Genomic DNA, 12814 nt, shown 5'->3' on the forward strand with positions numbered 1-12814 from the left:
TCAGAGGTGTTCAAATGTTTTTATTTTACATTTTGTGGTAGGAAAACAATCCCCTCCAAATTCCCCATAACAACAACTTGCATTTATCTAGCACCTTTAACATAGTGCAACATCCCAAGACACTTCACAGAAGAGTTATCAAACAAAATTTGACCAAGCCACATGAGATGTTCGGACAGGCGGTAAGTTTTGAGGAGAGTCTTAAAGGAGAAGAGAGGGTCTTAGGGAGCAAATTCCAGAGCCTAGGGCCCAGGCAGCTGAAGGCGTGGCCGCCAATGGTGGAAGAGTTTAAAATCGGGCAAGAGGCTAGAATTGGAGGAGCGCAGAGATCTTGGAGGGTTGTAGGTCTGGAGGAGTTTAGAGATGGGAAGAGGTGACCCTATCCAGACTTGGGGACGCATTCTTTGTTCCTCATTGTCACTGGGTCAAAAACCTGGAACTCCCTACCTAACAGCATTGTGGGAGCACCTTCACCACACAGACTGCAGCAGTTCAAGAGGACCTAGCACCACCTTCTCAAGAGCATCTTGGGATGGCCCATAAATGCTGCATTTACCAGTGACTCCCACATCCCAAGAATTAATTTTTAAAAATGAAGATGAATGTGTTGACTGCCAATATCTGTAGTGTGTCTCGGGGTAGTCAATACATGCAGGGGGTGACCTGACCACTTACCTATATTTTCAGGATCACTGGGAGTGTGATAATATTTGTTACCCTTGTTTTCAAATCCCTCCATGGCCTTGCCCCTTCCTATCTCTAATCTCCTACAGCCCCCCCCCCCCCCCCCGAGATACCTGCCCACCTCTAATTCTGCCCTCTTGAACATCCCTGATTATAATCGCTCAACTTTGGTGGCCGTGCCTTCTGTTGCCTAGGCCCTAAGCTCTGGATTTCCCTGCCTAAACCTGTCCGCCTCGCTACCCCTCTTTCCTCCTTTAAGAAGCTCCTTAAAACCTACCTCTTTGACCAGGCTTTTGGTCACCTGCCCTAATTTATCCTTATGTGGATCGGTGTCAAATTTTTTGTTTTAAAATACTCCTGTGCAGCGCCTTGGGATGTTTTACTATGTTAAAGGCGCTATGTAAATACAAGTTGTTGCTGTCGTTGGAGGGTGCTCCTATCCAGAGAAGTTTGTAAAACCACCAGTTTAAATATAAGCTTGGCAGTGCTTTTTGTTAAGGGTGTTCTATGTTTTTTGTTTCAGGTAGTGGAGCCACAGCTGTGGTTCAGGCTGCTTACTGTATCCCGAAGAAGGAGCGAGTTGCAATCAAACGCATCAACCTGGAAAAATGTCAGACCAGCATGGACGAGCTCCTGGTAATGTACTGAACAGTTTCACACGAGCAGTACTGGGGAGGACTGAATAGGGTTGGACTGTTTGGACCATTTGTAAATGTAACTGGTAAAGGCTGAATGAATGAAAAGACAGTAAAAGACTACTGAATGTATAAAATAAAGACAGAAAATGCTGGAAATATAATGCTGCATTGCTGGAATCTGGAGAGAGGAGAAACAAAGACCCTCCTTTAGAATCGCTGGGACAAAGGCTCTGCAGCTAAAATTTTAACTGATCTTTCCCGATCTGCATTTCCAGAATTTTCTGCTTTTATTTCAGGTTTCCAGGATTTTCAAAAGAGTCAACAGACTGTGAAAGGTGGATCTGGAGTTATGTAAACAATGAAGAAATTAGTTTATTTAAATGTTATTTTACCATATGAGAGACACACAGATTGAGAAAAATGGGGATTCCAGAATAGCACCACTGCAGACTTGATCAAGCCCAGACTCTACTGAAGCGATTTGGTAATTGACATCTGCATGTGTAGCACAGAAAAAGTATGTTTGTGTTTTTAAATCTATAAAGATCCCAAAATATTGCATGTAAAACTTAAGATTTCTGTATGTTCTAGGTGACTTGACTTTGGGCAGAACTGCTTTTTTAATGTGTTCTTAATAGATAAGAAGCATCAGAGATACCATGTGGAGAACTGATGCTATCTTGGCCCATTTCTTGTTAAGTGACCGAGTACATGTGTGAACGCACAGTGTTGCTCAGCAGATTTTGGGGGGGGGGGGGTGGGTGTCTGTTCACTGTGCCAATGGCTAATCTACTTTGGGTGTGAACACATTCTTGAAGGATGTTCACTTCTCGATATGATGTTGCTGAGAGGTTGGTCTTAAAATAACAGAAACCACACACCACGTCCAACCACATATCTGCGGCTTAACTAAAACCGCCTATTTCCACCTCCGTAACATTGCTCATCTCTGCCCTTGCCTCAGCTCATCTGCTGCTGAAACCCTCATCCATGCCTTTGTTACCTCTAGACTTGACACTTCCAATGCACTTCTCGCAGGCCTCCCACATTCTAGCCTACGTAAACTTGAGGTCATCCAAAACTCGGTTGCCTGTGTCCTAACTCGCACCAAGTCCCGTTCACCTGTCACCCCTGTGCTCGCTGACCTACATTGGCTCCTGGTTAAGCAATGCCTCGATTTCAAAATTCTCATCCTTGTTTTCAAATCCCTCCATGGCCTTGCCCCGCCCTATCTCTAATCTCCTCCAGCCCCACAACCACCCCGCCCCCGAGATATCTGCACTCCTCTAATTCTGCCTTCTTGAGCATCCCTGATTATAATCGCTCAACCATTGGTGCCCCTGCCTTCTGTTGCCTAGGCCTTAAGCTCTGGAATTCCCTGCCTAAACTTCTCCGCCTCTCTACACCTCTCTCCTTTTAAGACGCTCCTTAAATCCTACCTCTTTGACCAAGCTTTTCATCACTTGCCCTAATTTATCCTTATGTGGTTCGGTGTCAAATTTTTTGTCTTCTGATACTCCTGTGAAGCGCCTTGGGATGTTTTACTACGTTAAAGGTGCTATATAAATGCAAGTTGTTGTTGTTGTCAGCATCTGTAAAAAGACCAGCTAAAGATTCTTCCACTGAAAGCATTGGTCTCCCTTTTTTTCTAATGCTGATGGTCCTGCTGTAGATTTCCAGCATTTTATTAAGATTTCCAATATTTGCAGCTCTTCTCTATTTATTTCTGATTGTTTTCCATTTGGGTTTGTTGAAAAATAAACTGGAATTGATTGGGCAGATAATCAGAATTCATTCTATGAAGGCTTTTTATTTTTAATTTAACTTGGCTCAGTTGGTCGCACTCTCGTCTCTAACTCAGTTGATTGTGAGTTCAAGTTCTGCTCCTGGTCTTGAGCACATAATCGAGGTTGAGAGTTTAATGCAGTAATGGAGTGCTGCATTGTCAGAGATGCCATCCTTTGAATGAAACGTTAAACTCCAGCCCCGTCTATCTATTCAGGTGGATGTAAATGATCTCACGGCACTTTTTCCAAGAATAGCAAGGAGCTCGCCTAGTGTTATAGCCAAAATGCATTCTTGACCAACACCAATAAAAGCAGGTTAACTGGTCACTCATTTCATTGCTATTTGTAGGAATTTACTGTGTGCAAATTGGTGACCATGCTTATCTACATAATAAGTGACTTCACTTCAAAAGTAATTAATTCGATATGACACGTTTTGGGACATCCTGAGGATGTAAGAAGTGCTATATAAATGCAAGTTTTCATTTTTGAAGGTGCTGACAGGGATCTGGTTCTGCAGGTAGCAGCCACACTCCAGCATCGCATTCAAGTAACCATTATTTTTTATTGCAGTGTGATATCCTTTTCCTTTTCCTTTTTATTTTTTCATGCTTTTTTTCCCCATTCCTTGCGATTTGAGAGAAGCTCAAAGATGGGTTAAGAAAGATCAAATGAATTGAAGGTGACAAGTTAGTTGTAGTGTGAGTGCGCTAATCACGCAATGCAGATTATCAAAGTATGTCGACTGCAGAACTACTGCCCTTCTTTCCTCCCGTGTAATGCTTATTGAAATACTTTCAGCAAGCAGAGTAAATGAGGGTTCCAGACCAGGGTCTGTGCCCAGCATGTCGGAGAGGATTTGTGGTGTGTTTATATCATTAAGTGATCACATTATGCATAGACAAAAAATTATATTCTCTTTCTCTGCCCCTTTCTTTCTCTGTCTCTGTCTCATGCGTGCTCTTTCTCTGCCCCATATGCTTTTGTGCTGTCTGGCCAACATACATGTGAGCTTGCTCTGTCATGCACACGTTCTCTGCCTCTACTTTGCACTCATTCTCTTTTTCTTGCTCTTCCTGTGTATGTGTCTTTCTGTCTGTCTCTTTCACTGCCATGTGTCTCTTATCTTCTTCTTCTCCCTTTCTGTCATGCTGTTTATCTCACTGTCCACTCACACTCATTTTCTCTCATTGTCTGTGTATCTCTTACTCTCTTCAGTCAACTGATTGTAAACCGAGAACCCTACAATCTCTCTCTGGAGGGCATAGGCTTAGAGGAAAAGGAATCTGTCATTGAAACTCATCACAGTACATGCAGGATCAGGGCACTGTAAGGTAGCTTTATCCATTACCTCAATGGCTCAAATGACTTCAAACTATGAGCAAAATTTGAGTGGACTATAACCCACCATTATCTGAACCCTGAAGATGAGATTAGCCTTGTAATCACTCCGCTATGTCATTAGAACAACAGAATCTATACTTGTGGGTTAAGCATGCTGTTTATCTATCTCTGTTATCTGCATTTGAATTCACTCTGGAATGATGTATTCCAGCACAGATCATAGTGGTATGATTATCAATCCAGTTTCTATTGGGCACCTGTCTACACCATAGAACACTCCATTCGTTTATTGGTGTTGCTTTAAGACATCTGGTGTTGCAAATGGAAACTTTAGACGGGTGCTCTCTTGAACTTGGGGCTATGTTACAAATTCAGAGGAAATGTCCTCTACTAGAAGAGTGTTTACTCTGAAATTGGCAAATAAGCTTCCCTGAAATCTACCTCCTTTGACCAAGCTTTTGGTCACCTGTTCCAATGTTTCCTTATGTGACTGTCAAATTTTGTTCAATAACGCTGCTGAGAATTGCTGGGATTTACTGCGTTAAAGGTGCTATATAAATGCAGGTTGTTGTTTGACAGTACAATAGGGAACACAAGTTCAAACTATTAAAAATAAATTTAGGACTGATGTCAGGAAGTTCTTCTAGAATAGGGCAGTTGAGGCAAAAATCCTGGAGCATTTAAGGAACCGTTATCCAAATGGCCGCCTTCATTTGTAGCAGATATATTGGGAGTAAAAGCGCTGCATTCTACAGTCCACAGACATATTTTTAAAAATCTGTTAGTTGGGGGAATGAGACCCTGCACTACAAAATGGCACATTCCACTGCAGCTGTACAAAAATGACAGTAATCAAGTTTTCTAGATGCCTCATTGCATATGGTATTTGATCTCTGCCTTGCATTAGCCAATAATCAACTAATTATGCGTTAATGAACCACAATTGCCCTCTTGTTATCTGGGGTAGCGTGGAGGAGGGTGGGGATGTGGGGAAATCACCAAGAACTATTGCCTCATGCTATCCATTGATATGGGTTGGCAGAGCCAAGGCTCAGGGACTCCAAGTGTGCATGGGTTTAGTAACACTGTACATCTTGCTCATATATAGGACTGGTAAACGTCCCAATACTTGTCCAGATCAGACCATGCTCCTGTTGGGGTACTGATTTCCAAGGTTATCTGGAGTTGAGTGGGAAAATTGCCAGCCCGCAGTAATAGGTCTCCCCTGTTCCGTGGGTAGATCGGGCTGAATGGTCAGTCACCAACAGTGCCTGGCGTGCTGTGAATCTGTCTGGTTTAACTTTTGGATCACCAAGAATGCCACAGCAGTTTGACTTGACAATCTTCTGTTGCCAGGCTTGTCATCTCGGAAACTCCTCGAGCCCAAAAAAGCCCTGTCTATTCTCCTCTATTTCCTGCAACACAAGGAGAATAGTCATCTTCCTGGTTTGTATGATTCACCGCCATACTGATCAGTGCATTTACCCACTGTGCCTGTGGGGGACTTCGGCAGTATGGACACTAGTGTTTGTGCATGCTGAGAATAAGGGGGGAGAAAAGCCTCACTTTCTGCTTCTTCTCGCCCTCCTTTTTCAGTATTGCCAGTAGGGATAGCTAATTCTGAGACAAACTATTGTATTGTTGGCAATGCAGGAATGACCAGCAGACTGGGTTACTAGTTTGTGGGCTACAGGTTGGCACTTGTGATTCTACATTTGCTGAGTTACTGTTCTCAGTAGTATTGCTACTGGAAGGCTGGGTTGGAAAATAAGGGGACGAAGTCATTCTTGGGTACCGTTTACATATCTAATGGTTGTATGGAGGGTTTTGTTTTTAGCGTGGGGTTGTATGGGGGTCTCACTTTGTGTGTGGGGTCCTCAATTATTGTGGGCGTCTTTCAATTTTACACAATGGTATGAGACACACTTGCTAGTTTTGATGCACTTATCTTCACCCAACCCCTTGAACATCCCTGACCTAGGTTCACTAAAAGAATGGCCACTTCAGTATCAAAGTCACAAATGACATCCTGTGACTAACACTGGCAAACTATCCCTCCTCGTCCTTCTTGACCAGTCTGCAGCCTTTGATGCGGTTGACCGCACCATCCTTTTACGCGCCTCCACTCGCCCAGCTGGATGAGATTGCACTCGCCTGGTTCCATTCTTGTCTGTCTATTCGTAGCCAGAGAATCATCTGCAATGGCTTCTCTTCTCGTTTGTGCATCATTACCCCGAGTCCCCCAAGGATCTGTCCTTGACCCCCTCCTATTTCTCATCTACATGCTGCCCCTCGGCGACATCATCTGAAAACACAGCGTCAGGTTTTACATGTACGCTGACACCCAGCTCTACCTCGCCACCACCTCTCTTGACCCCTCCACTGTCTCTCAATTGTCATGATGTGGAGATGCCGGTGTTGGACTAGGGTGGACAAATGTAAGAAGTCACACAACACCAGGTTATAGTCCAACAGCTTTATTTGAAATCACAAGCTTTCGGAGCGCTGCTCCTTCGCCTGACTAAGGAGCAGCGCTCCTACAGCACGGTGGCATAGTGGTTAGCACTGTTGCCTCACAGCGCCAGGGACCCGGGTTTGAATCCGGCCTCGGGTGACTGTCTGTGTGGAGTTTGCACATTCTCCCCGTGTTTGCGTGGGTTTCCTCCGGGTGCTCCGGTTTCCTCCCACAGTCCAAAGATGTGCGGGTTAGGATGATTGGCTATGATAAATTGATCCTGAGTGTTAGGAGAATTAAATACGTGGGGTTACGGGGATAGGGTGGGATATGTGTTGGTGTAGGGGTTACGGGGATCGGGTGGGATATGTGTCGGTGCAGGCTCGCTGGGCCGAAATGGCCTCTATCTGCACTGTGGGGTTTCTGTGATTCTGTGAACCCTCGGATATCTGCGCTCCTCCAATTGTGGCCTCTTGTGCATCCCTGGTTTTAATCGCTCCACCATTGGCAGCCGCGCTTTCAGCTGCCAAGGCCCTAAGCTCTGGAATTTCCTCCCTAAATATTTCCATGTCTCTACCCCTCTTTCCTCCTTTTAAGATGCTCCTTAAAACCCATCTTTGCCCAAACTTTTGGTCATCTGCCCTAATATCTCCTCATTTGGCTTGGTGTCAAATTTTGTTTATGCTCCTGTGAAGTGCTTTGGGATGTTTTACTGTGTTAAAGGTGCTTTATAAGTCCAAGTTGGTGGTTGTTGTGTAGTTTGTTAGTAGTGGTGATAGTAGTAGACGACTATTGTTCTCCGCAACTTTAGCATCTTGGCAAAACTCCTTCACTACCACAGTGCTGGAAGACCCACTTAAGGCAAGGGGATAAAATACCTTAGAAGCAAGACATGAGTGTTGACCAGAGAGAAAAAAAAAAAAAAAAAAAAAAATTTTTTTTAAGGTATGCGGATAGGTGGAATTTTTTGATGGAATGCTAAATTCTATAGCTAAATTGGGGTCAGAAAAAGTCAGACGACATTTGACTAGTGTCCAAGTTTGATCACCGAGACACAAAGGAAACATTCAAGCCCTCGAGATAGTACAGAAAGCCGAAACTGATCTTCCGCTGTCTGGTTGCAAGGAAAGATGGAAAAACTGAGTTTTTCAGTCTTGAAAGGAGGCGACTGAGAGGAGACCCCATAAAGGTATACAAGTTGGTGTAGAAAAGGTAAATCTAAAACTTTTAAGTTAAGTAAAACAGTGACCATAGAGCAAAGGGGCGCATGTACAAACTAGCAAAAGGCAAATTAAGCACTGATGCCAGGAAATTCTTCACACACTAACCGTTACATGATGGAATTGGATTTCCAGGGATTGTAATGGAGGCAAAAATCTGGGAATAATTTGAGAGTTGGATCACACGGTATTTCTGGATGAATGAACTGAATGGCTTTCCTTATTCATATCTATCTTGTGATCTTGTTCTTTTGCCAGCACAAGTTCCGTAATTGGACCTTATCGGCATCTCGATTGGAGGGAATTTCCTGTTCTATTGAACCGATGCCTCCTACCAAAACAATGGGTGGTGTTCTATTGTGAATTGGTTGATTGCTGTATTGATGATCCTGAACAGATAGCAAACCATTTTCCTTTTTCTTGCTAATTCAGCTCCTGCTGAACTATAAATGCAGTATGAGATTGTAATTTGAATTGAAGGCCAGGCCCCTCCACTCATTAAAATTGCAACCTCGCTCCCTAATGAATAATCTGTCTATCAGCAGTGGGCAGAATGAAAGAAAGGTCCCTGCTTCTCCCATGAGGCATTTTGACTTTAAATTACTTTGACACCAGTCAACTAAATGCTTAATTTGCTTTGACTCAAAGTAACAAAACCAAGATCCTCTTTGCAGCTGCCATTTCTCTAGTCTTATGTATATAAAAAAATGCTTTAAGGAAATAGCAGAGATTACATTTCATTACTTTTAATGCCCATTTTTTTGGTATGTTTTTTCCTCTTTCTCATCCATCTAAGCAATAATGAAAGGAATACTTGACTGGGATTTTATCACTTGAGCAATTCTTCTGATATGTCAGTGCTGAATACTAAAGCAATTACTGCTGTCTTTTTTGTTGTCTCCTTTTCTTCTGAAGACGCTGACCCGTATTGGGATAAAGTTCCACAGGCACTAACTATCCTCTGGTAGCTCACCTAAATAGTCTGGTTTAAAAAATTAAAAACAAAAATTACATTTCGTACCTGAAGACTGGCAGGGGCACTGGTGTGTATTGAAGTGGCCGTTGAGTGAACCTAGACCAGGAACGTCTGAGCTATTGGAGCTCGGGCAGGGGATGTGAACGGAATGCATACATCAAAACCAATGTGTGCGCTTCATATGCAGATATTTGAACCCCTCACACAAAAGATGCAAGTCTCTTCTCTTCCACCTCCCCCCACCCCCCCTGCATATGCAATAAATTAGCCCATATTTGGGGGGGGAAATGAACCCCTCCCCATATTCACACAGCCAATAACATACAGGGAGAGGAGATTTCAAATCCATAGAAGGAGGCAGCAGTTACTGCTGGAGGAACAGAACATCAGCTGATAGGAAATCACTGGTTGAAATGAGCAGAGAGCATGTGATTGTGGGTGCTAGGCAACATGGAGCTGGTAATTTTGATAGATAAAAGCTTTATAATGTTGACACAACAGAAAATGCTGGGAACGCTCAGCAGGTCGGGCAGCATCGTGGAGAGAGAAACAGAGTTAACGTTTCAGGCCGCTGACTCATTGTCAGAACTGGAAAAAGTTGGAGATGTAATGGACATTTAAGCAATATCTAACCGATTAATTCGACCATGTTCGATCAGCTCCGATGGACGGGCCACATCGTCCGCAGGCCCCAAAACAAGCGGTCTGCTTGGAGCTCCGACACGGCAAGAGAGCCCCAGGTAGGCAGAGGAAACTCTTCAAGGACACCTTCAAAGCCTCCTTGGAAAAAGTGCAACATCCCCACCGACACCTGGGAATCCCTGGCCCAAGACCGCACAAAGTGGAGGAGAAGCATCCGGGAAGGCGCCGAACACCTCTAGTCTCTTCGCCGGGAGCAAGCGGAAGCCAAGTGCAAGGAGCGCACGTCAACCCAAGCACCCCACCCACCCGCCCCTTCAACCACTGTCTGCCCCACCTGTGACAGAGTCTGTTGGTCCTGCATTGGACTCATCAGTCACCTGAGAACTCATTTTTTAATGTGGAAGCAAGTCATCCTCTGTTCCGAGGGACTGCCTAAGAAGAAGATTTAAGCAAGTGTGGGGCAGGCCACCTCCAGCGTGATCCCACCACCAAACACATCATCCCTTCCCCATCCCATTTCAGAATTCCGTGACACCCTGGTCCACTCCTCTATCACCCCCAGCACCCCATCCCCTTCCAACGTCACCTTCCTGTGCAAGAACAGGAGATGCAACACCTGCCCTTTCACCTCCTCCCTTCCCACTGTCCAGGGCCCCAAACACTCCTTCCAGGTGAAACAGCGATTTACTTGTACTCCTTGCAATTTAATATACTGTATTCACTTCTCACGATGCGGTCCCCTCTACATTGGGGAGACCAAATGTAGATTGGGTGACTGCTTTGCAGAACACCTCCATTCAGTCTGTAAGGGTGACCCCCGAGCTTCCGGTCGCCTGTCACTTTAATTCTCCCCTCCACTCCCACTCTGACTTCTCTGTCCTCGGCCACTTGCACTGTTCCAATGAAGTTCAACGTAAATTCGAGGAACAGCACCTCCTTTCAATTAGGCACTTTACAGCCTTCTGGACTCAACATAGAGTTCAACAATTTCAGACCATAACCTCAGCCCCCATGTTTTCTTTTCTCTCACATGGCAGCTGTTGATAATTCTGCCATCGTCATTTACACCTCACCTAGAGTCATCTTTTGTTTCCTAACTTGTCCCATTACCATCTCCTTTTACCTTGCATCGTCATCCCTTTTGTCTTTCAGTCTCTCCTGCCTTCCATCCTATCACAGACCTTCTCTTTGTTCTTTCCTCCCCTCCTCCCTTTCCCTGCCCCACACACTTGCTTAAAAATCTGTTACTTCTCCAACTTTTTCCAGATCTGACGAAGGGTCATCGACCTGAAACGTTAACTGTTTCTCTCTCCACGATGCTGCCTGACCTGAGTATTTCCAGCATTTTCTGTTTCAGATTTCCAGCATCTGCAATATTTTGCTATTGTTATAATGTTGACTGTTGTCTTGTCATGGAGCTTCAGGTGGGATTTTAGGGCATTGTGTTGTATGTGGGTTTACTTGGTATTTCAGCTATCTCTACTCTTTTTTTATTGTTACCACAACATTTTCAATGTTTGTGCACAATCTTTTTATAATTTTATATATAAATTGCTTTGGTTTAAGAGTCCAGGTAACATAGGATATACGGCACAGAAACAGGCCATTCGGTCCAACCAGTCCATGCTGGCGTTTTAGCTCCACTCGCACCTCCTTGCGTCTTTCCTCATCTAACTCGATCAGCATAACCCTCTGCCCTTCCCCCGCATATGCTTATCTAGCCTCCCCTTAAATGCATCTATACTCTTCCTCAACCACTCCGTGGTAGCGAGTTGCACATTCTCACCACTCTCTGGGTAAAGAAGTTTCTTCTCGATTCCCTAATGGATTTCTTGGTGACTATCTTATATTGATGGCCTCTAGTTATGCTCTTTCCCACATGTGGAAACACTCTCTCCTCTCAAAACCGTTCATAATTTTAAAGACCTCTTAGGTCACCCATCAGCCTTTTTTCAAGAGAAAAGAGACCCAGCCTGTTCATCCTTTCCTGATCAGTATACCCTCGCATTTCTGGTATCATCCTTGTAAATCATCTTTGCACCCTCTCCAGGGCCTCTGTATCCTTTTTATAATATGGCGGCCAGAATTGTACACAGTACTCCAAGTGTGGTCTAGCCAAGGATTGATGCAATTTTAACATAACTTCACTACTTTTCAATTCTATCCCTCTAGAAATAAACCCTAGTACCTGGTTTGCTTTTTTAATGGCCTTGTTAACCTGTGTCGCTACTTTGTGATTTGTACTCCGAGATTCCTTTGCTCCTCTACCCCACCGAGACTCGCACCCTCCAAGCAATAAGTGACTGACTTCCCTATTCTTCCTACCAAAATGTAATACCTTAAATTCTATCTGAGACCAGATGTCTATTAAGACAGTTGCCTGTCCGAGGAGCAGACATCTCATCCTCGGTATTATGCTCTCTGAATTCGACGGTGCATTCAGTGAGTGGTGCCTGTAGAGAGCATGCATTATAGAAACATAGAAGATGGGAGCAGGAGTAGGCCATTTGGCCCCTCGAGCCTGTTCTGCCATTTAATGAGATCATGGCTTTATCATCCAAATTCAGTACCCTGTCCCTGCCTTCTCCCCATATCCCTTGATCCCTTTAGCCTTAAGAAATATATCTAATTCCTTCTTGAATATATTTAATGAATTGGCCTCAACTGCCTTCTGTGGTAGAGAATTCCACAGGTTCACCACTCTCTGGGTGAAGAAATTCCTCCTCATCTCAGTCCTAAATGGCTTACCCCTTATCCTTAGACTGTGACCCCTGGTTCTGGACTCCCCTGCCATCGGGAACATCCTTCCTGCATCTAGTCTGTCTAGTCCTGTTAGAATGTTATAAGTTTCAATGAGATCCCCTCTCATTCTTCTAAACTCTAGCAAATATAAGCCTAATCGACCCAATCTCTCCTCATACTTCATTCCTGCCATCCCAGGTATCAGCCTGGTGAATCTTCGCTGCACTCCTTCCATGGCAAGAACATCCTTCCTCAGATAAGGCGACCAAAAACTGCGCACAATACTCGGTGTGGTCTCGCCAAGGCCCTGTACAACTGCAGCAAGA

General features: G+C 44.3%; 1 protein-coding gene across 2 annotated transcripts in view; it reads left to right on the top strand.

The window, feature by feature from the left end:
• Window positions 1-12814, top strand: part of oxsr1b (oxidative stress responsive kinase 1b) — a 257293-nt gene that overhangs the window by 75998 nt on the left and 168481 nt on the right. For both annotated transcript variants that reach the window (XR_015078974.1, XM_085992508.1), the window contains exon 2: window positions 1208-1320. Coding sequence is in view for 1 of the 2 variants with exons in the window: in XM_085992508.1 (XP_085848634.1) it covers window positions 1208-1320 (113 nt within the window). In the remaining variant the exon portion in view is untranslated. The remainder of the gene's footprint in view (window positions 1-1207; window positions 1321-12814) is intronic.

This window comes from Somniosus microcephalus, chromosome 7, assembly GCF_052327205.1.
Source record: "Somniosus microcephalus isolate GS21.2 chromosome 7, FLI_Smic_1.0, whole genome shotgun sequence".
In the NCBI taxonomy this organism is placed as follows: Eukaryota; Metazoa; Chordata; class Chondrichthyes; order Squaliformes; family Somniosidae; genus Somniosus; species Somniosus microcephalus.